This window comes from Pygoscelis adeliae, unplaced genomic scaffold, assembly GCF_000699105.1.
Source record: "Pygoscelis adeliae isolate BGI_AS28 unplaced genomic scaffold, ASM69910v1 Scaffold232, whole genome shotgun sequence".
In the NCBI taxonomy this organism is placed as follows: domain Eukaryota; kingdom Metazoa; phylum Chordata; class Aves; order Sphenisciformes; family Spheniscidae; genus Pygoscelis; species Pygoscelis adeliae.
The window spans coordinates 2,219,255-2,241,586 of record NW_008824473.1 but is presented as its reverse complement, the minus strand read 5'-3'; the positions used below and the strand labels follow the sequence as shown (position 1 = coordinate 2,241,586).

At 35.5% G+C, this 22,332-nt stretch overlaps 1 protein-coding gene across 1 annotated transcript in view; it reads left to right on the top strand.

Moving 5' to 3' along the window:
* Window positions 1-22,332, top strand: part of CFAP54 (cilia and flagella associated 54) — a 159,883-nt gene that overhangs the window by 53,708 nt on the left and 83,843 nt on the right. Inside the window, exons 4-14 of the mRNA XM_009321347.1 lie at window positions 3,810-3,923; window positions 4,023-4,124; window positions 10,781-10,979; window positions 13,288-13,400; window positions 13,517-13,685; window positions 14,200-14,225; window positions 16,389-16,523; window positions 17,568-17,718; window positions 19,600-19,658; window positions 20,671-20,799; window positions 21,490-21,637. Coding sequence (XP_009319622.1) covers window positions 3,810-3,923; window positions 4,023-4,124; window positions 10,781-10,979; window positions 13,288-13,400; window positions 13,517-13,685; window positions 14,200-14,225; window positions 16,389-16,523; window positions 17,568-17,718; window positions 19,600-19,658; window positions 20,671-20,799; window positions 21,490-21,637 — 1,345 coding nt within the window. The remainder of the gene's footprint in view (window positions 1-3,809; window positions 3,924-4,022; window positions 4,125-10,780; window positions 10,980-13,287; window positions 13,401-13,516; window positions 13,686-14,199; window positions 14,226-16,388; window positions 16,524-17,567; window positions 17,719-19,599; window positions 19,659-20,670; window positions 20,800-21,489; window positions 21,638-22,332) is intronic.

Sequence of the window (22,332 nt, the reverse complement as noted above, 5' to 3'; positions counted from 1 at the left end):
AAACCCGTGGAGGGAAACTTTATACATATTCTTTATGGTCAACCTAAGGGTCATGAATAAATCTCTAGTTAGTCTTCAATTGCAGTAGGGTTTTTGTGGTTTTTTTTGGTTTTTGTTTTTTTTGTTTTTTTTTTGTTTTTTTTTTCCCCTCCTAAAATAAGGGATTTTTAAACTGAAGTTTCTACATAGTGTGCTTTTTTCAGATGGACTGTTGTAAAGGTAATGGCTTTTTCATTATAGCTGTGATTAGAGTGTACTAATAAATGAAATCTAACAGCAAAATAAGGGCATTTTTTGAGTGAATCCTGATTAAAAAAAAACCTCATAAGATTTTTTATCAATAAAATGTTTGCCTTAATGGGTTTGGTTTTTTTCTTTTTAAAAAGGGGATTGCAGATCTAAGAGTAGAAAATTATTGTCTGTCCATGACATTACATCTTTGTATTTTTTTTAAATGATCTTTAAGGCAGGAGTTAATAATAAAACTATTCTAAAAAATACCATATGACATTTAAGAATTTGAATCTCTCTGTATATGATTTTTGTGTGCTACTTATAAATGCTTGAATTAGGAAAACAGATGAGGAAAAAATGGAACTTCCATGAACTAGGTACACAGAGAATGGTGTATCAAGATTTTTATTTCAAGAACAACAACAGTATATTTTTGCTTTGAAAGGCAATGTTATTTAGTCAGAAGTTAAAAGGCTATTATTAATTCATTCTCCTATGGTCAATTGTTGCAATAGAAATTGAGGAGATAATGTGTTTTTAATTTAATTTTGGAAAATTTACTTTCTTTGAGCTATAATTGGTCAAAATTCTTATCCTTTTGTTTTGCTGGGACTGCCATTGCCCTCAGTCCCTACTTTTGAGGGTTTTCTTTGTTTTTATGGGAGAAGAATTGAAATTAAAATACACTCACCTGCCATTCTTAGGTCCCACTACCTGTTTGTTGGACAGGTCTCTGTACCAAGCCAATAACCTGATTGGAAGTACATGTTAGGTGATAACAGATTTTTCCCAGTTCCTGAGCATTTTTCTGCAATTTCTGGCAATAGATTTTGTGCCTCATTACACATTTGACTTATAAAAAAAAAAATCTTCCTAATGCTTGCTCAATTCTTGCTTATTTGGATAATAACACCCTTCTATCTATGACAGTTGACATTGTGATGCCTCCACTGCCACAGGTGTCCCTTTCTGAACATTTGTACAGACAGAAGAATAGACTTCCCCCCCCAGAACCACAATGTCTTTTATACTTCTAGGGCTGATTTTTGAAAAGCAATTTTGTGACATAGCCTAAATTAAGTACATTTTTGACAGGATTTTATTTGTAAGTCACTTTGATGCTTTTGAAAATTCTATTCACAATCAATTTTCTTCATTTTACTTATCATACTTAATATCACGTAATAGTGGTGTTGTCTGCTTGGAGAGTGCCATGACAGACTAAAAGAATCACATAAGGTAAGGTCTGTGAGGAGAGGTAGTATTTTTTTTTAAAGAGGCTGGCATTTGGGAATAAAATAAGATTTTTCTCTCTATCAGTTACGTAATAAAAATTTGATATAGTGCATTTTTAAGATTTCATTCTTTTATGATACTACTTCATTGTGTAGGTATTTTTGAAGCTAGTATCGCCCAAGAATTTAATGGCTTCATCTTCTCTAATTTAAAAGTAGTTACAGAAGAATTACTAGTGTATTTTTCAGCCTCTGGAAATAACAACCCAGATATTAAGAAGAAGTTTCAGTTGGTTAGCATGACAAATTTCATGTAGGATTATAGAACTTACCTGTTTTTTACTTACTTCATTTTCTTTTTGCAGGTACTATTCATATTTACACCATATGCAGACATTTGATGATGAGAGGTCAGTCTGCTAAGGTATGGCAAAATAAATAGAAACATTTGAAAAATTTACAGAAGATTGAAAAATGCACCTGTATTTTGCATAATACTGTACCCTGACATATCTATTTCATTGTCATTGCCAATAGTAGCACTTTGTCACAAGGGAATACATGTCTAGATTGCAAAATGGCCAATTTCTAAGCCCTCGTGTCTTTATGAGTCTGCTCCTTCCTCAGTTGTGGAATGGAGCCCAGCATAATGTCTTGCTGGTCTTTGAGATGGGATATGTTAGACTGTTTCAGAGGGCTCTAGATGCTTTTTTTTTGTGCAAATGTATCAAATCCCAAGAATTGGTCTCTTGTTTTGTAAAATGTGGAAACGTACTGACACCTGGTGGCTAGGTTTTTAGTTGTAAATACTTAATAAAAATGACCTGGCCTTTCCCCTCTGCCCTTTTCTTTTTAACTATGAATGTAATTTTTGTTTGTCTTAGCTTTACTTTTTTCTCCTAAAACTTGAACAGAGTCTGGCTCAGCCTAGATCCAGTATATTTTCTTATCTGTTGGTTATATTAATCTTTCATTGAGCAGGAAAGATTTTTTTCTCTTTGAACATCTTTTATTGAAATCAGAAGTGATTTAGCACCTCCTTTAATGTATTCAGGCTTTTACTATACGGGAAACAGAGGAACTGATCGTAGGCATTTCAGATTCTTTTAATTCAGACAAAAAGAAAATCCATATATTGACTTAATTTAGGACTAAGGTTGTGCGTATTTTGTGTACCTCAGGGAACAGCTGACCCAAAGAAAATACAAGGGGAAGATATTGTTCAATCAATTTAGTAGGACTAATTCTTAAAATTAGACTGCTGCCATGACTACGTTGGCCCTGAAGTTAAAAGCCGATAGTGTAGTTCCATGGTTGTAAATTAATCTAAGTACAGACTGTCACCAGAGAAGGCAGACTCCATTGCATCCCAAATAAGCTTGCTGATCTAGTTGAAAACTTAGAAAAAAAAAAGATCACTAGAGCTGACACAAAGGAGAGGGAGAACTGTCAAGATAAGAGCAGATGAGAGAGAAGGGCAGGACCTCTGTCTGGTGGCAAGGCTATAGTGAACTGGAGTGGTTAAAGTAGTTTGGAGACTAAAATATGATGCTTGACCACAGTTTCAGATGTGAAAAAAACAATAATATCCAGGAGGAATGCTTTGTAGTCAATAAAACATGTTAAAAATTAATACAATTTCTGTGATTTTTTTTTTTTCCTCTTTTAATTTGTTCTACCAGGTGAGGATAAATCTTTGTATGTGTCCTTTAGTATATTTCTATAGTTTAAAATGCATTCAGTTTAAAACTGGATTTCTTCAATACAGGTCCTGGAATACTTACTGTGGGCCAGTATATGTATGGAATCATCCATTCCACTCTTATCTGTACATTACTTGACGTGGAGAGCCACCCTATATACTGCAGTCTCTCAGTGTTATTTTGATTGTCAAGCCGGCATTCATGGAGAGGTATCCTGATTTAACATACGTAGCATTTCAGATGCAATCAAATGGGAAATAAATACTTATTTAAATATTCCTGCTTATTATCAGCTTGTATGTATTTGGAGTTCTGCCCATATTCCAAAATTTACCTGCAAATGGAGGTGTGTTTCCACATGTAAATGAGTAATCAATTCATAGTTAAATGCAATTGTGCTTTCTAATATAATCATAGTCATAGACTTCCAGCATTAAGTAGTGGCCAGCCCCCATGCATATATACAAAAGCTATTTTGCAAAGGTTTTCTTTTCCTTTTCAATTGCTGTTCATGACCTGGCTTTCATTGCAGCTCTTTGCAGTTGTCTGAATTCAAGAATGATATGATTCTAAAATTAAATACCAACATAGAGCATTTGAAAACAGAGTATAAATTTTTTTTTAATACTTTGGACAGATATTTGCTCGCCGTGGTCTGATTAAAATCGATGAACTGAAGCAATTAGAAAATATCAGTTCTTCGCTGGAAAATTCAGAGACAAAAAAGATTTTGAGAGAGGCCACTCTAAAGGTATCATTCTGCAATTCATTATAAACAGGCAGAGTAGTTACAATCTCTATGAAAAGAACATGTTACACAGTTATTTACTTACTTTTTTCTTTGTGTCAGATGTCAGTAATGATTTTCAAGAGAGCAGTATATGAATCCAGAAGAAAGCCGAAAAGCTGCTTTCGACCTAAGTTAAGAGTTAGCCTGAAAGAAGCACAAAATGTAAGTAAGTCTAACATTTTGTATAATTCTTCTCTTTGTTTACTATTTGCCTGTGGTGAAGTGAATATATGATGTAATTCTAGTTAATATACATGGTGCTATTCACAAGGAGAAAGTTTTACTCTTTCAGTTTCAGAGTTAACATAATTTTTTGTTAAAACTCAGAAAAAATTTGAAAGGAGAGAAGATGTAGTAATTACTACTTTAGAAAATACTGATTTTTCTAGCATTTTTTCGTTTAGCAGTTATGTTAGCAAGAAAAATAAGAGAAATCTTGTTCAAATTCGTACCAAGTGTATGGGAGTCCTGAGATTGCCCCGCTGTGTTAAATAACTGTGAAGATAAAGAGGTTCTTTGAAAAAAGGTTGCTGTGATTTTAAAGTTTTTTGTACTTACATGGGAGAACTCTCTTAAGTCTTGAGAGATTGTCTTGAAGGCCACTTACTTTTCTGCAAGATACCATGAATTAGAGAAAGGCACCCAGTATACAAAGTAGACTTTTAAGGAAGTAATGAATTTCCTCAAATTTCACTCTTCCCTTGTGTTCTTTACAGCCAGTGTCAAAATTCAGTGATCCATTGGGATAAGAATTATAAATAATCAAAGAAAATGCTTTTTTGTGTGAGCGCATTGTCCCTTTTTTGGTCCCTTTATGCAGACTTCAATATGTCAAACTTCAGTAGTTAAGTTTATCTTTATGCCATTATGCTACTATGTGGGGTCGTAATGGTTGTGCATCTTACTTAGATTGTATCATCCATTTTTGGTCATAGGTCAATAGGTCTTTTGAATTCAAGACCTCTCCTAGATGCAGGACTGCACGGATAGAATAGAAAGTTCTCATTTTGATTTCACTGTGCCAAAGAGGATGCCTCTATCTGAGTGGTTCTTCCCTTTGTGATGGACAGATGGTTGTTCTGCTTTCCTACTGTTTGCAATTGTGATTTAAATAAATTTAATTCCTGCAGTATTCCATAGGAAGCTGGCAGAGAGGAGCGACTGAAAGTACTATTCAGCACGCTCCCAAAACCACACTCTTTTACTAATATTGCCTGCTCATTGGGATGCTTTGCACCCTTGTAAGCAAAAGATGGATATCTCTTTGGATTGTGACACTCTTTTGTGATAAAAAGCATTATTCTGTGGAATGTTGTTAGCTGATGGTGATATAAATATAGACAGTTTGGTTTTATGGAGTAAATTATTTTCTTTTGCAAATACTGCATTATGAAGAATTGCAGTATTGTAGGAGTGAAGACATTGGTTGCATGTGACTTCTGGAAGTCATTTAGTCCAGCCTCTGACTTGAAGCATGACTTTTGCCAACGATAGATCAAATCAGCTGTGGCTTTGTCTTCAAAACCTTCAATGAAGGATATTCCCTAGTCAATCTAGATAACCTCTTCCAGTACTGCACTACCCTCCTAATTAACATACTTCTCCTAATGTCCAGTCTGCAAGTCATCCCTGATGCTTTCAGAGTCATCTGAATTGAAGTCATCTAGTCGAGTCCGCCAAAGTTGGAACTGTGGTCATTACTCCTTGTTATCCTATCTGTTTCTACTCAGAAAAGTTTGGCTTCTTTACTTTATCAGTCTTCTTCAAGTAGTTGTGGGCAGCTGTTAGGTTATCCATTAGCCTCCTCTTTGCCAGACTAACTAAGGCTTCCTCAGCCTATTCTTTGACATTTTATGGCCCTAATCATCTTGATATTCCTCCACGGGACCCTGTCCTGTTTCTTAACATTCTTCTTACACAGAGGAGCCCAAAAGTGGACATAATACTCTAGATGGAGCCTCATGAGTTCCAAGTAAGGGAAGAAAATAACCTCTCAGTGTGCTGTTTACACTTCTAGTGTAATCCAGTCTGCAGTTTGCTGCCTTTGTGACAAGAGGACACTGCTGGCTCAAGTTTAACAGCCAGGTCTTTTTTGGCAGCGCTGCTTCTCCAAAAGTTTGTTTCCAGTCTGTACAGATGCATTCCTCCTCAGATGCAGAGCTTGACACTTCTCCCAGTAGAACTACTTCCTCAAGTTTCTCAAGGTCTCCTTGGACTGAAATTCCATCATCCTTTAATTCTCATGATGTAGATATGGATCCATTACATATGTACCTCATAAGAAAATAGCAAAATTGAGGAATCTCTTTACTTTTTTTGAAAGACAAAAGGAACGAGATACTACAAAGTGACATTTTCTTTGCCACAGTTTATTTGGTGCTAGAACAGATTCAAACATTCAGAGCTGAACAAATAGGTTAAATCTGGATTTTTTTGTTCATAATTATCTAAATTATTAATAAAATACTTTGGGATAAGCTACATGTAAAAACATGTACTGCACTAGGTACAGTAAAAGCCAAATAATTTGAAATAAGAACCATGTATTTTCTGTCTTTAATTGTTCAATATTGATATAATTTTTATTTAATTATTTCTTTGCCATTAGTCTATATTATGGTTTTTTTTTTAAAGAAAATTGGCTGTATTAGAAAGACTTATCAGAAGCAACTGAGATCGCTCATTTGATACTGCTTATGGTTAATAGTAAAATTATAATGAAGTTATACCAATATGTTACAGATGTGATCTAATTGTATTGAATGCTTCCGTTACATGTTATTCATCAAAGCTTTTTAAAAGATTATCTGATACTTCAGTTTCAAATCATTGACTTGAATTGTAATTAATATTAAACAGTTGCGTGGACAGCACAGTTGATCTGTTCCAAACCTCACTTACTGGAAATTTCCCATTATCCAAGATAGGGCCCAAACCTCAACATGTTCAAGTATGTGTGGTTTGCACATATAAAGGTACCAGTTAACTTTCTCAAGGTCAGTTGATTCTGGAAGACTTAAGTACTTCTGAATGATGATCATCTAAAAGTCTTGAGGAACAATTAGGATATTAGGAACTGTCATGGTTTAACCACAGCCGGCAGCTAAGCACCACACAGGCGCTCGCTCACTCCCCCCTGGTGGGATGGGAGAGAGAATCGGAAGGGTAAAAGTGAGAAAACTCGTGGGCTGAGGTAAAAACAGTTTAATAGGTAAAGCAAAAGCTGCGCATGCAAGCAAAGCAAAATAAGGAATTCATTCACTACTTCCCATGGGCAGGCAGGTGCTCAGCCATCTCCAGGAAAGCAGGGCTCCATCATGTGTAACGGTTACTTGGGAAGAAAAACGCTGTAACTCCGAACATCTTCCTTCTTCTTCCCCCAGCTTTATATGCTGAGCGTGACGTCATATGGTATGGAATATCCCTTTGGTCAGTTGGGGTCAGCTGTCTCAGCTTTGTCCCCTCCCAACTTCTTGTGCACCCCCAGCCTACTCGCTGGTGGGGTGGGGTGAGAAGCAGAAAAGGCCTTGACTCTGTGTGAGCGCTGCTCAGCAGTGACTAAAACATCCCTGAGTTATCAACACTGCTTTCAGCACAAATCCAAAACATAGCCCTATACTAGCTACTGTGAAGAAAATTAACTCTAACCCAGCCAAAACCAGCACAGGAACTCAGCATGCTTTCAAATAGGATGTTTGCTCATCAGGCACCTGTCATGTTACTAGGAACCTATGTCTGTCACATACCAGGAATCTCATATACCTGATCTCCAGAAGCTTGAGAAATCTTCAGTAATTGATTTTGTTCTGCAGTGTCTGTTTGACTTTCTGACAAAACTGAATGCCTGAAGTTAACAACAAATTGTTAGAAATTACACTGTTCATAACTCCCCCACCAAAAGTCTTTTGCTTCTAAAGGAATAGTATTGAATTTTCTTATTTGTTTCTGCATGTCTTTTGTAGTTTTACAAGATTTGTTGAATCATGTAAAATGTGAAAGCACTGTTTTAATAATTATTTCAGAATATTTTGTAGGTTTATTAAGTGTCAAGTAAATGCAAAAATATGGGACATTTATTTTTTGCCTAATGTTTTGACTTTCAAAACAATTTCCTTTTTTAATTATAGAATATGTACATTGTAGCAGAACAGTTATATTTAGAGCTCAGTCCAGCATGCTACAGAGCACATTATGCTTGGACTAGCAAAGAATTAAAGCTCTTCCTTCTCTTCTAGCATGTATGCAGTGGAATTTGGTTTTGTACTTAAATCACCTTGAAAAATGGAAACAAGCTAGTCTAATCTATTTAGTTTAAGTTAGCTTTCACTTTGAGGTTCTTCTGCACCAGTGCAATGTTTGTTTTCTAAACATAACAAGACAATGCTTATGCAAAAATATTATTAGTAGTAGTAAATTCCATGCCCATTCTGCTCTGTATTTTAACGAAGGTATTTAAACAAAACCTGCAATTTGTGCTTAGCCTGTCGTGGAATATATGGGATGTATATTGCTTTCTGCTTGCATAGATCTGATTCCTAGACTGGGCTCATAAAAACAAATCTGCAGTGTGGGGAAAAAAATATGTTGAATACAATGACACAAAATATAAAAAAAAAATGTATAATTTGCATTGAAATTTTTTTAGTCTGTGAACATCATTACGAGGATTTATTAAAAAAAATGTTGAAAATTTGTTTTGGAGTTATTTTACTAGGAGAATGTACATCATGGAATCACAAAATTGTTGAGGTTGGAAGGGACTTCTGGAGGTCATCTGGTCCAACCCCTCTGCCACATAGAGCTGGTTGCCCAGGACCACGTCCAGTCAGCTTTTGAATATCTCCAAGGATGGAGACTCCACAACCTCTCTGGGCAACCTGTGCCAGTACTCGGTCACCCTCAAAGTGAAAAAGTGTTTCCTGATGTTTAGAGGGAGTCTCAAGTATTTCAGTTTATGCCCATTGCCTCTGGTCCTGTCACTGGGCACCCTGGAAAAGAGCCTGGCTCTGTATTCTTTGCACTCTCAGGTATTTACATACGTTGATGAGATCCCCGCTGAGCCTTCATTTCTCCAGGCTGAACAGTCCCAGCTCTCTCAGCCTTTCCTCATAGGGGGGATGCTCCAGTTCCTTAAACATCTTTGGGGCCCTTCGTTGGACTCTCTCCAGTATATCCATGTCTCTCTTGTACTGGGGAGCCCAGAACTGGACACAGTACTCCAGGTGTGGCCTCACCAGTGGAGGGGAAGGATGCCCTCCCTTGACCTGCTAGCAATACTTTGCCTAATACAGTCCAGGGTACCATCAGCCGCCTTTGCTGCAAGGGCACATTGCTGGCTCGTGTTCAACTTGGGTGTCCAGCAGGACCCCCAAGTCCTTTTCTGCCAAGCTGCTTTCCAGCAGGTGGCTCCCCAGCATGTGCTGGTGCATGGGTTTGTTCCTTCCCAAGTGCGGGACTTTGCACTTCTCCTCGTTGAACGTCATGAGGTTCCTATAATCTGTTGAGGTCCCTCTGGATGGCAGCACAACCCTCTGGCATATCAGCCACTCCTCCCAGTTTTGTGTCACCTACAAACTTGCTGAGGGTTATGGAAGACAATGTCAAAGGCCTTACTGAAGTTTAGGTAGACAATATCCACTGCTCTCCCCTCATCTACCAGGCAAGCAATTTCAACATAGAAGTTTATCAAGTTGGTCAAGCACGACTTTCCCTTCATGAATCCATGCTGACCACTCTTGATGGTTTTGTTGTCCTTCAAGTGCCTGGAAATGGTTTCCGGGATTAGCTGCTTCATCAGTATCCAATAGTAACTATCTTTTGTTTTTACTTTAACTATACTCCCAGCAGAAATAGTTCCTCTTTCTTTGGAAAAGACAGATAGTTATAGTATTGATGAGGCTCACCCATTATATAAGTTATCTGAAAACAAAAATAACCCATTAGCTTTAATACTCTAAATGCTGTCAGATATTGAACAGATCAGTTTTTTTAATCAGGTGCACATCTGAACTTGTCTGTAAGTATTAATTTGGAAGCTAAAATAAAGGATGTGGATCCAGCAAAGCGAGAAGGAAATTCCTAAATTTTTGTCTAGTTAAGTGTGCCTAGAAACCAATCTAAAGTGTTTTTATTTGGGAAAGTGCCAAATAAATAGAACTGAAATGTTGATGGATTATGAGCAACGTTTTAAAGTACTCTAGCTCTGATTTACTTTATGTCTGGTAGTGGTTTGGTAACCATGTAAATAGAACATTGAAATAAAATTTTAAAATATTTTCTTACATAGATCTCTGATTTCTTAGCTGTCAGTAGTGCAAATATATTTTTGTGTGTTCTGCCTTGTATTTTTATGTTGTGCTGTTTGAAATGTGCAAGTGAGAGAATATAATAGTGTTTTGCTTTTACTGCAGTGCTAAGCATCTTAATCTTTCTCTGATTTTCTGCAAAGTATGTAGAACTCAGCTCCTTATGGTCAAGTCTGTATCATTATAAGGAGAGATCTGGGTAGCTTTAAACTACGTGGCCTTTATAGTCTCACTCATAATTTCTGTTGTATTGTTTTCTAAGTAAAACATCATACAGCAGTGCATGTGGTTGCTATGAAATTATGGCACTTGTTAAGTACTGTACCCACTTACCATGAGGCTTTGCTATACCTTTGAAGCATGAAATTCATAACAACAATATATTTTACAGTATATTATTTTCTGTTTTAAATGTGTACTTACTTTCTGATGGAGAACTGTTTTGAGAGAAATCTTGCTTTGTTGTAACTCAATTTAGATATTGCAAGGCTTACGTTACTTTTTCTTTCTTAGTTGCCATGGCCTCGCACTACTACCGAACGGCTGCTGACAGAAATGTTTGATGGTGCCGCAGCTCAGTTCCTTGCCATCCTGGAAGCTCTGTCTGATAGTAGCAGGCATGTGTTGTGCCCTGCTCTACCTGTTCCTGATGAAATTGAAATTCGTGATGTCATTTCAGAGCTCTTTTTTGCAGGCCTGGAAATCCTCTCAGGTAACAGCATAAAGAAGCAGAAAGAGGGTTGGTGAGGAGACCACCCCTCCCTTTTACCTCCATTTTATTAGTTTTTTTCTCTGCTATAAAAGAAAGAACTTGCCTATTTAATTTATAACAGAAGCACCTGTAAAAGCAGGCAATCTTTTTTATCTCCATAAAATTTAAAATAAAAATCTGGGCCAATCTCTGTTATCGGTTATATCAGTAAAAATCTACCGTAATTTATGTATATGTTTTCTGAATAGGATGGAGATCATGTTCTTCATAGCAGTCTGTATGGTGCTGCGCCTTGCATTTGTGGCTAAAACAGTGTTGATAACATGACAGTGTTTTGGCTGTTGCTGAGCAGTGCTTGCACAGTGTCAAGGCTGTCTATCCAACCCTCCTCCCCCCAAAAGGCCAGTAGGCTGGGGCTGGGCAGGAATCTGGGAGAGGGCATAGCTGGGACAGCTGACTGGAACTCACCAAATGACTATTCCATGCCACATGATGTCATGCTCAGCAATAAAACCTGGGGCTAAGGGAGAGGATGGGGGGGACATAAGTGGTTATGGCGTTTGTCTTCCCAAGCAACTGCTACACATCCTGAGGCCCTGCTTTCCAGGAAGTGGCTGGGTATCTGCCTGCCTATGGGAAATAGTGACTAAATTCCTTTTTTTGCTTTGCTTGCACACACAGCTTTGGCTTTTCATATTAAACTGTCTTTATCTCAACCCATGAGCTTTTCCATCTTATTTTCTCCCCCTGTCCTGTTGAGGAGGGGGAGTGAAAGAGCAGCTGGGTGCGGGTCTGGAAGCCAGGCAAGGTCAACATACCGTGGTGTTTCATGTTTGTTTGTTTTTTTTTTTTTCAAAAAAATCACTCAAAGTTAGATTTAAAAACTTGAGAAAAACACTGGACTTGATGATTTCTTCCAAACGTTTTTTGCTGGGCTCTGGACTGAATATAGCCATAGTTATAGAGATATTTTGTTAATAAAAGAACCTGTAGAGACTAAATACACTTCAGAATCATATTTGCTTGATATGATTACTGGCTAATTGGAATCTAACAAGTGAAATACAATATAAACTGATTTAACAAATTGTCTATATTAAAGGTGGAGTGAGCAGTACTGGTATTCAAGGAAGTCATTGCACTGATCATTTTGGTATAATTAATGCATCATCAACCCTTCTGCAGTTGATACTAACAGGTAAACTAACTTTGAATTTTCAAAGGATTCTGTACCCAGTGATGCAAATGCTTGGTGAGCAGAATTCATTTTCATGTTAGTTGCTGTTCTATGCATAAAGGGACTGCAAAATGCTGTCCTCTTTGCCTGAGATATGGCTTAGCTTTATATGTATAAACAAGCATTCAAAAGGGATTATGTACAGATATCATTACGATTTTCTTAACACAAGTATTATTTAAATAGCATATAGTATTATATGGACATTGTAATCACATACTGTTCAGCATAGCAATTCATCTATATATGTTAATGCCCCTAAACAATCATTCACAGGCCAAATTCTGCAATGATGTCCTGGTACATTTTTATGGAAGAGAAGTGGCATGCAGTAACAGAAGGACTGTCATAAGCTTGTTGAGATCCTTGGACCAATCATTGTGCTGCTTTGGAAAATAACATCTGTCTATTACTAAGTTAATGTTGCTAACATCTTTTAGCCGAGTGACCACATGCCCCAGTGATATGACAATGACTGCGGCATATTCTTAGGACTGCAGAACACTGCTGAATATATTAGCTAAGACACTTGCTTAGAGTTCCAAGGACCAGGAAATCCCTTTTCTGCCTTACTGTGGTTTGAATAAACTTGAAGAGTGAGAAAATAGGCTCCCTATGTGTACATGCACATTTTCTGATACAATAATGAGAAATGCTCACCTAGCTTGCAAGAAATTGTTCATGTTTCTACACATTTTTTTAACTAAATTTCTGGGAAGAAGGGTCGTTATGGGGTGGTACCCAGGTTTATGCTCTTTCTGTAACAGAAAGGACTAGGTCCTTGATATCCTCTACACAGGTACGTTAATATCAATAATAGTACAGCCTCTTTGGAAGTTAACAGGACATTGCAGATACATCATTAAAGTACTATATAAGCATAGACGTTACAGCAAAATAATAAAGCTATTGTATCCTGTAGAGCTATTAAATCCTTCAAGATTATGCTGACTATTCAAAAACACATGTGGAGTTTTATCTTTGTATTTATCAATACCCAAATTATTGCTTAAATTACACTTCTGAATATATGTATAAAAACCAGATACAATATTTTTGTCACCACTGCAGGAGAAAAGGGAGTGTCTGGAGATGCTGCTGTGAAATTTATAAAATTAGCTTTCAGCTATGAAGAGTGGGACGTGTTTGATTCTGCTATTGAATTTGTTATTAATTTTCTTCAGGTAATCCAGATGCTATTTAGACATTCTTTATGTAGTCTTTTCCTATGAGGGTAAGGAAGAGTATTCAAAGTACATATTTTAAAGACAAATTTCTGTTGTTCGTTTCTGTCAATTAGGCTCAAGATGACCCAACATGGAAGAAAGCTGAAATGGAACTCAAACTTGTTACACTGATGCAACCTTTACTATTTCCAAGAAAATTTAAACACGGTTTTTCTGTTAGTGAAAATAATACCAAAGAAGCTAGGATGCCTCATGGTTCTGAAAAGAAGCAAACATTCAGAAGTTAGTGTTGCTCAGTTATAGCTGCTTTTTCATTTCAAATATTTTTGCAGCAAGAAATTTTGTTTATTATTTAAAAACTATTAATATGGTGCATGCAGTATTCTATGACAAAAACTAGCAATTGAGAAATTGCAACCTACTGAATTTTGTCCAGTTTTCATTTGCCAAAACATGACTTTGTACCATTTCCCTTGAGTGTGAAATAGCATGTATGTTTAACATACATCATGTTATATGCAAAGATGTAAAATGAATGGATGTTTTCAGACAGGTTTTCAGGAAAAAAGTGAAACAGACATGTTTGACTTTCTTTTGTCCTTATACTCCATTTATGTAAAATTTGTCATTGACGCAAGAAAAACTTGTTAAAGCAACTGTAATTTAATTGCATAACAGTCCAAAAACCTGCAAATATCTTGAAAACTTTCCATTTCCAAAAACTGCAATGCTCACTTTTCACAGAAAGTGAATAAACTTGGGAATATCTGTCCCCTTTGTATTTACTGTTTCTTAGAGTATATTATCTACTGGCATAAATTGGTAAGTCAATTCACTCAGATGTTTTCAAACATAGGTTTGTAACTAGAAATAACGTCTTGCCTTTCCCTTTTCTTCCTTTTTATAAACATTGAATGTAGAGGGTTCCTTAAAGCACGGAGAGCCTTCTCACGATCTTATGATTTTGGCAACAACAGTGTTTTCCTATGTCTCCACATCTAAGCAGGTATAATAAAACTAGAGACATTTCTTCTGAATGAATCACATAGTCTGTAATGAATGCATATAATTTAAGACCAAAGGAATCAGTTGCATGATGAACAAACTACAAAAATGAAATAGCAAAAATGAAAAAATATACCCATAAGATGTGATCAATTTGTGACTGAAAAAAATAACGTTTCTTTTTTTTTAAATTTTATTGGTGCTGTGTACTCAGGCTACTTTAAAAATGTTTAATAGATATTAAATCCATTTGGAATATCATAGACCTAATTGCATGTTTCAGCTAATCAAGCAGAGCTCAAATTTCTGATTTAGGTGGGCAAGTATGCTCAGCTGTAGAAAACATTTCTGCAACATTTATAGAAATGGGAGCAGTGACCCTAAGGAATGGTAATGGCTTTATAGCAGCAGTATGCCTGCAATTTAAGTTAAATTCTCATTGCAAACAAACAAACAAGCAGCAGCAACAACAAAACCAAAGAGAGCGGGACATTTTGTGCTGAAGTCTGTACTGCAGAATAATCCCATTATATATCTGATGGTCTGTTCCCAGAGTAACCTTTTTTAGCTTACTTGCTCAAACTGAGATTTCCCTTAACGTGTTACTGTGAGGGGAAAAAAATTACAGTGTAATGTCTCCACTAGCATTTACACTAAAATAGTTTGTGATCCAAAAGACTAATGAAAAATTCTCCTTAGAAAAATGTGTTCTGTTAACATGGCGTATGTCTTAACTGCGAAATTAATTTTAGTTTAGTTTAAATTTAGTTTGACTATAACTGGAGCACACACATTTTTTAGCTTTAGTGTAATATTTTCAGTCAAAATATCCTGCCTGTGAGGTAGTTATACCTTTAGATAGCATGAATTGTCATTTTTTTACATGACCACTGTATTATGGAGGCAGGTTGCCTGGATTTAAGCTCTTCTGGCTCTTACACAGTTTCCCACAAATTTCCTCAGTGCCTAATCTATCCAGGGAAGAAAGACAAATTCTCCCCTGCTTAACAGTGAATTCACTGATGGTGAAGTTACATGATATAGCTGAGCCAATCTAACAGCTTGCTGCCACCAAACGAGGGGCAAAAGTCATCTTGATTTACTTATTTTTCAGTCTTTTTCTCCCCTCACTTCTCAATATCAATATTCCTGAAACCTTATGCTCATACATATGTGAGTGTACAGATAGTGTGGATATTGCAGGCTGGAGTTTCATTGCACCTGAGATACTAGTCCAACTCTGGTATAAATGGCGATAAAGATGTGTACTGATCCTTAATCACTGTTCAGAATGTGTTTAACACAGTGTAGATGGACTCTATTGCCTTTTCAAATGTGTTAATTAGGAGGTTAACTGAATAGAGTTTTGAATTTGTTAATTATTCTTTTCATAAGATGCAGATGAAAACATTTCTTTCAGTTGTTAGATATTCCACTCCAACCTTTTTTCTAGTTAATTTGTTCTTCACTGCTTCCTCATCTGAGATGCACCAACAACCTGTGGAAGTATTCTGTCAATACAAAATGAAACCTATTAATTTAGATCTTCTGCAAATATTTAAATACTGTAACAAAAAAAAAATCCCAAAGTTAATATAACTGTTAAATTACATTACTTAGTTTCCCTGGAATGTATTGACTATTATAACATTACACAGATAGTTAATTTGCTTGTCTCTCCCACGTAATTTTCATCTCACTGCTTTCCTTGTCTGTGTGACTTTTAAGAGCTTGACAATAAAAAAGGAAATACAAAACCCCCAAACTCTAAAACCACTTGTATTGTTGGGAGAAAAAAAGCTTGGCTGGTCTACCAGAAATTACTTTAAAAAAACTATTTCTTAAGCTTTCAAAATGTTGTCATCCCTTATAAGAAAGTTAAATATGATGATTTATTTACTTTGAAAAATTTTGAGAGTATTTATATATACTGTATATACATACATGTTTCTAAAATTATGTTGTTTTTTTTCTTTCCAGAATATCCAACCTGACATAGAAATACTTGTTGATGTAATAATGTTTTTGTGGCAGAAGTGTAAAACAGGACTTCAGCAAATCCAAATGAGTGGAAGTGACTACTTAAAATATATCCACAAATACAAAGCTTACCAAGTACTCCTTATTATAATGTATTTCTCTTAATATGAGTGCAGTCTGTTATAGTAAAGCCAAGATAAAATACTGATCTCCAGTCTAAGTATATTTTCTTATGGTAAAATGCAGATAAATCTTCTTCACTGAAAATGTGAATTGTATCTACACTTTGAACAGACTGTGCTCCCATATGCCAGTATCAAAATACGTCTTAGACTTCTCCCAGTAAAGTAACCCATTCTCTGCCAGTGGGCCATGATAGAAGCTAAAATAGTGAAAGCATTTGGGCATGATGTAAGAAGAAGCATTCGGTGTGTTGTGGTGGAAAATATCAATATAGTTCAAGAAAGTTCCCTAGATCAATTGAAGAAAGAGAGAAAAACCTTACAGCTTAATAGAAGGGACATGAGGGTCAACAGGATTTGGCCCACTTGATAGAGTCACAGCCTTACCTTGAACTTTTCCTGAGACTGAGAGGCTCCTGGTGAAATCCAGCCTTGTGAAGGATAATTTACGCTAGTTTCTCTGGGCTGCCAGTTGATGCTGACCAGTTTCTGGAGGAGTTCATTTTGTGGCCCTGATCCCAACAAAAAATTGTTGAGAGATTCACCAGAAAGTAAGGTACAGTTACTTTCCTCTGTGTGTACAACAGGTGCATTCAGGTCTCTTTTATACTGTTTAAGTGGGAAGATATGGGGATAAATGAGAGGCAAATGATCAAATCTGCTGTAAGGCTTACCACACTGTGACAAGGTATAAAAGTTGTGCCCATAGAATATTCATAAACCTTTCTAAAACAATAAAAATAATAATGTTCTAAAATAAAGAAGTCTGCTGTCTGAAGAAATAGGGGCTTCAGAGCAGCACAAATTCAGCATCTTAGTCTGGTGGCATTCAAAAAAAGAAGTCAAATCCAAGAAAGGAGTTGTGTCCAGGTTTATGAATCTTTTTAAACAATTTTGAGTGCAAAACCCTATCTGCCTCTGTAATACATAAATATCTTCCTAAAGTTTGTTTTAACTCTGTCTTGATGCTTTTTCTTTCCCTTTCCCCTATTTTTAGTGGGTTCATGTACTTTGGATAATAAATGAAGTAATTCAGAAGAGCAGCGTAGCAGACGCTAATGTTGTAATGGTTGCAGAGATAACCTTACGTCTAACTGCAATATTGGAAAATGTAGCTGATTCTACAAGTAAATCTAAGAAAAAAGCAGGTAAAGCTTTCAACAAAAATGTAGTTGTCTTTCAAGAATGACTTTAAAGATTGGAACTTTTCTGAGTTGAAAACTTCTGCAAATATACATATTCAAAAATTGTTGTAAAGAGATTGTTGGGAGTAGAATAATAATTTTTAGTACATACAATTTCATCCATAATCAGAGCTAATGAAACCTGGTTTTCAAAAGATTTATGCCTTATTTCCTTGCCTTTCCAGTTCTGCTGAAGCACACATTTTGAATCACATCTCTTGTGATTCACCCTTCCCACAGATGATCTACATGTCTCTTAGCCCCATCAGAGTAGCCTCAAATCACTCATATGTTCTCTGTATATTGGCTAGGCAGAAGGCAGTGTGTGCTGCAGCCCATTTGGAGCATTCAAGTGCTGGTTGACTACTGGCAGGCCAAACAGAAGAGGAAAATATTGAAGTCATACTGAAGCTCTTGCTTTTATTGGGCCATTAATTTGGATCTCTTGTCTACAGAAGTCTTGATTTTTGTGTAGGAATTCAATTGTCTTTGAAATTAAACTTAACTTGGCTGACATTATTGGGATATAATCAATCACATTAAACAAATTTCCTTACAAAACCTGACTGACGCTGTAAAAATATGACTATTTAGACATACTTTTTAAAGTTCTCTGTTGTGGATGAAGGATCTTGGAATATGAATCATATTTCTCGTAACTGTTTTGCAGTAGGTAGAGAGTAGATTTTAAGGACCATTTTAGAGCATATCTAGGAACAGAAGAGAATGACAATACCTTTTGCTTTTTTTGAAAGTAAGAAAATCTTGGAACAGTACTATTCCATTATAAGGTAGAGTAGGTATTTTTTTCTGTGAATGTTATGAAAATCAGACCATTCTGATGGAGATTGGATGAATCCTCATTGCAGCATCACTGCTATTCTTTTTAATTCAGTTTAAATATGTCTATTTGGAGGAAAAAAAAACTGAATAAATAGGAGCCATTGCTCAAAACAAGCTGATAAATAGCCAGTCAAGCACATGTTTGTGCTGAGAAGAGTCTTTTTACTGAATGAATGCTGAGTGAATATAGATTTTCTTATTTATGAGAAAGAGATAGTGAACAAACAGAAATAAACAGGCAAAAGTGGCACAAGGAGTACAGGAGTGACTAGAAGGTTGTCCCTCTGAAAGGGCAAAAAATGAATTTATTTTGGCGAAGAAATAAATTTTTGACAGGATAGAGGGCTGTGAACAAGAACAAAGAAACTGCTTCCTCTTGTTTGGGCTGCTTCCTCTTGTTTTGGAAAGGAAAACACAATTCTAGATGCATTCTTTATAAATGAAAATAATTTAAACAATCCAAATGAACATTATAAGGGTGATAATATCCCTTTGAGGAATATTAAATTGAAATAGTGTGTATCATAAAAATATGACCTCACATATTGAAATAGTATATATAATAAAAAGATGACCTCACGCATTTAAAAATCCTCCTTTAAGTTAAATTAGTATTAAACCCACTGTGAATTGGATAACAATAGTTTTGAATTGCCTTAAAAATGGAAAATTGATTTGAATGCTACAACAGTGTGAGGAACTACAAAATGAGTCCAAGTTTCATTGACTTAGATATAATGTTGCTGTGAAATATAGTGTACATTTAAAAATACTACATTATTGGATAATCATATACTGAATTAGTGTAATTGTACATAGGTAGCTATTGTGTTTAAACCCTGAAAAGCTTTTCAAGAAACAATATAATTACCTCTCATAGTCAAGTACTGAAGAACTGAATTATTGCCAGACTCTTAAGTTGGTAGTAGAGCTAATCAAATGGTACTAAAATTTTCTGAGTATATTTCATTTTCACTTTCTGATTTTCTTCCTATAAAAAAGGAAAAAGAAGTGCCTCTCTCTCGCTGGATGAAAGCTATGATATTCCTGAAATACTGATGGTAACGTCTAGTTCATTTTCATTAATACAGCATTTTTTAATAGCATAAGAACACTTATTTCTGCTTGAAGCTTTTCATACAATTTTGTGTTTAGTTTTATAAAGTTGAAAAGTTTCACACAATCATGCTAGTGCAGAGGAAAAAAGAAAAGATATATTTTCAAATGAAATAAAATCTGAAAAATTTCCTGTAGCCTTTTATAGTAATCTGTGATATGGAAGAAGTTTTAGTTGAAACTTTTTTTACAGCATGATCATACTGATTTCCACTGTACACTCTTTTTTATGCCAATGTATAGTACCAGCTTTAAATGGTTTAATAGCGCATTTTTTAAAGATACAAAGATACAAACTTTAGTCCTTGCTTCATTTAGGGAAATATTTAGGGTTGTGCTTTCCTTTGTTTGTTTTTGTAAGGGTGGTGTGGAACAGATGGAACATCCTGAGTGTCCTTGCTTTGGTCAGTGTGTTCAGTGCTCAGCACTTTGCAGAAGTGTCCAATCAAATAGTTCAAAATTACTTACTAAAAGATATTAAGAAGAAAAGGCATACATTAGTCTGAGGATTCAGGAATTTTGGCAATGTCTTAATGCTTACACACATGGAGAAGTTTTAATTCAGTGATAGTCTACTTAAAAGTGTTGGTTTCTGAAAAATTAGTGTTTTCTTAACAGCATCTAATGGAACATTGAAAAACTGCTTGTGAAAAATACTGTGTTTGTCAACGTAATTCTCTATGTCCAGTTTCATTCTGCTATAAGCTCACTCTTTGAGTTAGTAAATTGTTTTTTGAGAGCTGAAGGAAATCAGTCCTAAATTAATTAAAATGACTTGAAATTTAAAACATAGATATTAGTATATGAAAGCATGGGGAGCTGTGCCTATGTAAAAATTATTTGACAGAGTTTAAACTGCAACAGCTAAAAATAATAGCACTTTGCTTTTGATAGTCCATAATATAGCTTTTAATGCTGTTATCTAATAAAACATGTTTCTATGTGTTTTCATTTCAGAAAAGCCCTACAGAACAATTACAAGTTGCTTATGAAAGTCTTGAAAAAGCAATTAATGGAATGAACACATCTCGCTTAATGACACTTCTACCAGATGGAAAGTCGATATTTGACAACTGCTGTACAAAGGTAAAGTCTGCAAAAAGCTACCCTGCAACAAAATCTATAAATAATGTATTGGATTTTGATGACACAAAACTCTGATTTTCTTCATACTTAGAAATCTTAGCATTATCCAATGTACCTCATCTTCCTGCTCCGTGTAAGAAGAGAATAGAAAAAATAAATCTCTGTGTAGTAGAAATAGCATTTTTCTCTTTCAGTAATAAACTATAAACTCTTTTAAGTTTTCTTTGCCATTTTCTTTTGGAAATAATTCTTTTGTAGCTTTCTCCTATAAAATAAAAGCAGAAACCCTTTTCATATTTATTGCTTGCAACTGTTTATTATTAAAATTAATTTTTGCTGTTGAGGGGAGTTCAGATTTTCTAAATATTATCATTCTACACCAATATAATCTTTGTTTTGTGGACTGTTAACACAATAAAACAATTTTTTCTGCAGTTTCATATTTATTATTAATCCAGTTTCTTATTGATTCTCAGGTCTTGTCTAGTTTTCTTTGTCCATTATCCATGCTTTCTCTGTCTAGAAATTCTCCTTCCTTCCATGCTTTCTTGAATGACTGCGTATTACACAGATATGACAAATTTCAGTGTTTGTCAATTTACTGAAATAATAATATCGATGTCAAGATAAATGCAGTAAGCTAAGTAATAAAAGCTTGTGTTTGCTTAATTGCCACTTCCTATTTATTAGGTGGACTCAAATGATCAGAATTTGAATTCTGTTTTGGGATGTGGCAATGATAAGACAGGAACAGGTAATGCTTTTATAATGGATTTACACTTGGAGCTCGTTCAGGCCCAACATCGAGTAGCTGTGAAACTTCTTAAAATAGCACAAGGTACGTTTCAGTAAAGCTAAATGATCTTCATAGCTTGATTTAACAGAGTCCTCTGTTAATATATTTTGTAATACTAAGAAATAAAGGAGTGTCTACTTTCTGAAGAGGAGCTGATGTTGGGCAGTTTGTATGCCACATACAGACAGAAATAATGTACTGAATTTGCAGAATTTAGATTTACCACATGATACTAGTCTCTAACCTCTACTCAACCAATGGGAGTTAAACTTTGCTAACAACTACTGGATTGGATTCCTAGACAGTTTGTTGTGGTATTTCCACTGTAATATTAACTGTTACAGTGTCAGTAAGGGAGACTTGGGGGATGCTCTGCAGAAATATTTTTTCTGTACTGCTAATTTTCTCTCTAGAGAATGACTTGAATATTTTATTCAATGCTCTTTGTAATCTGAATTTCTACTGTGAAATTGTCCTTATCTCTTCCCAGTCAGCAGATATCCCACTCTTGCTAAATGCCTTCTGAAAAAACTCTACTTGGTTTCCCATTCCTGGTGCTTTTTTTTTAAAATTAAAAACTAGTATTAGTTGACACTGCAGAGCTCCCCTGTGCACTGCTCCCTATGATCAAACAAGATTCCTCTTTTCCTGTGATTTAGTAGAACTACTAAAGATGTTTTAGAGCATGAGGGTGGAATATTTTTAGTGGCATGATCAGTCCAAGAAATTCTCTTTGA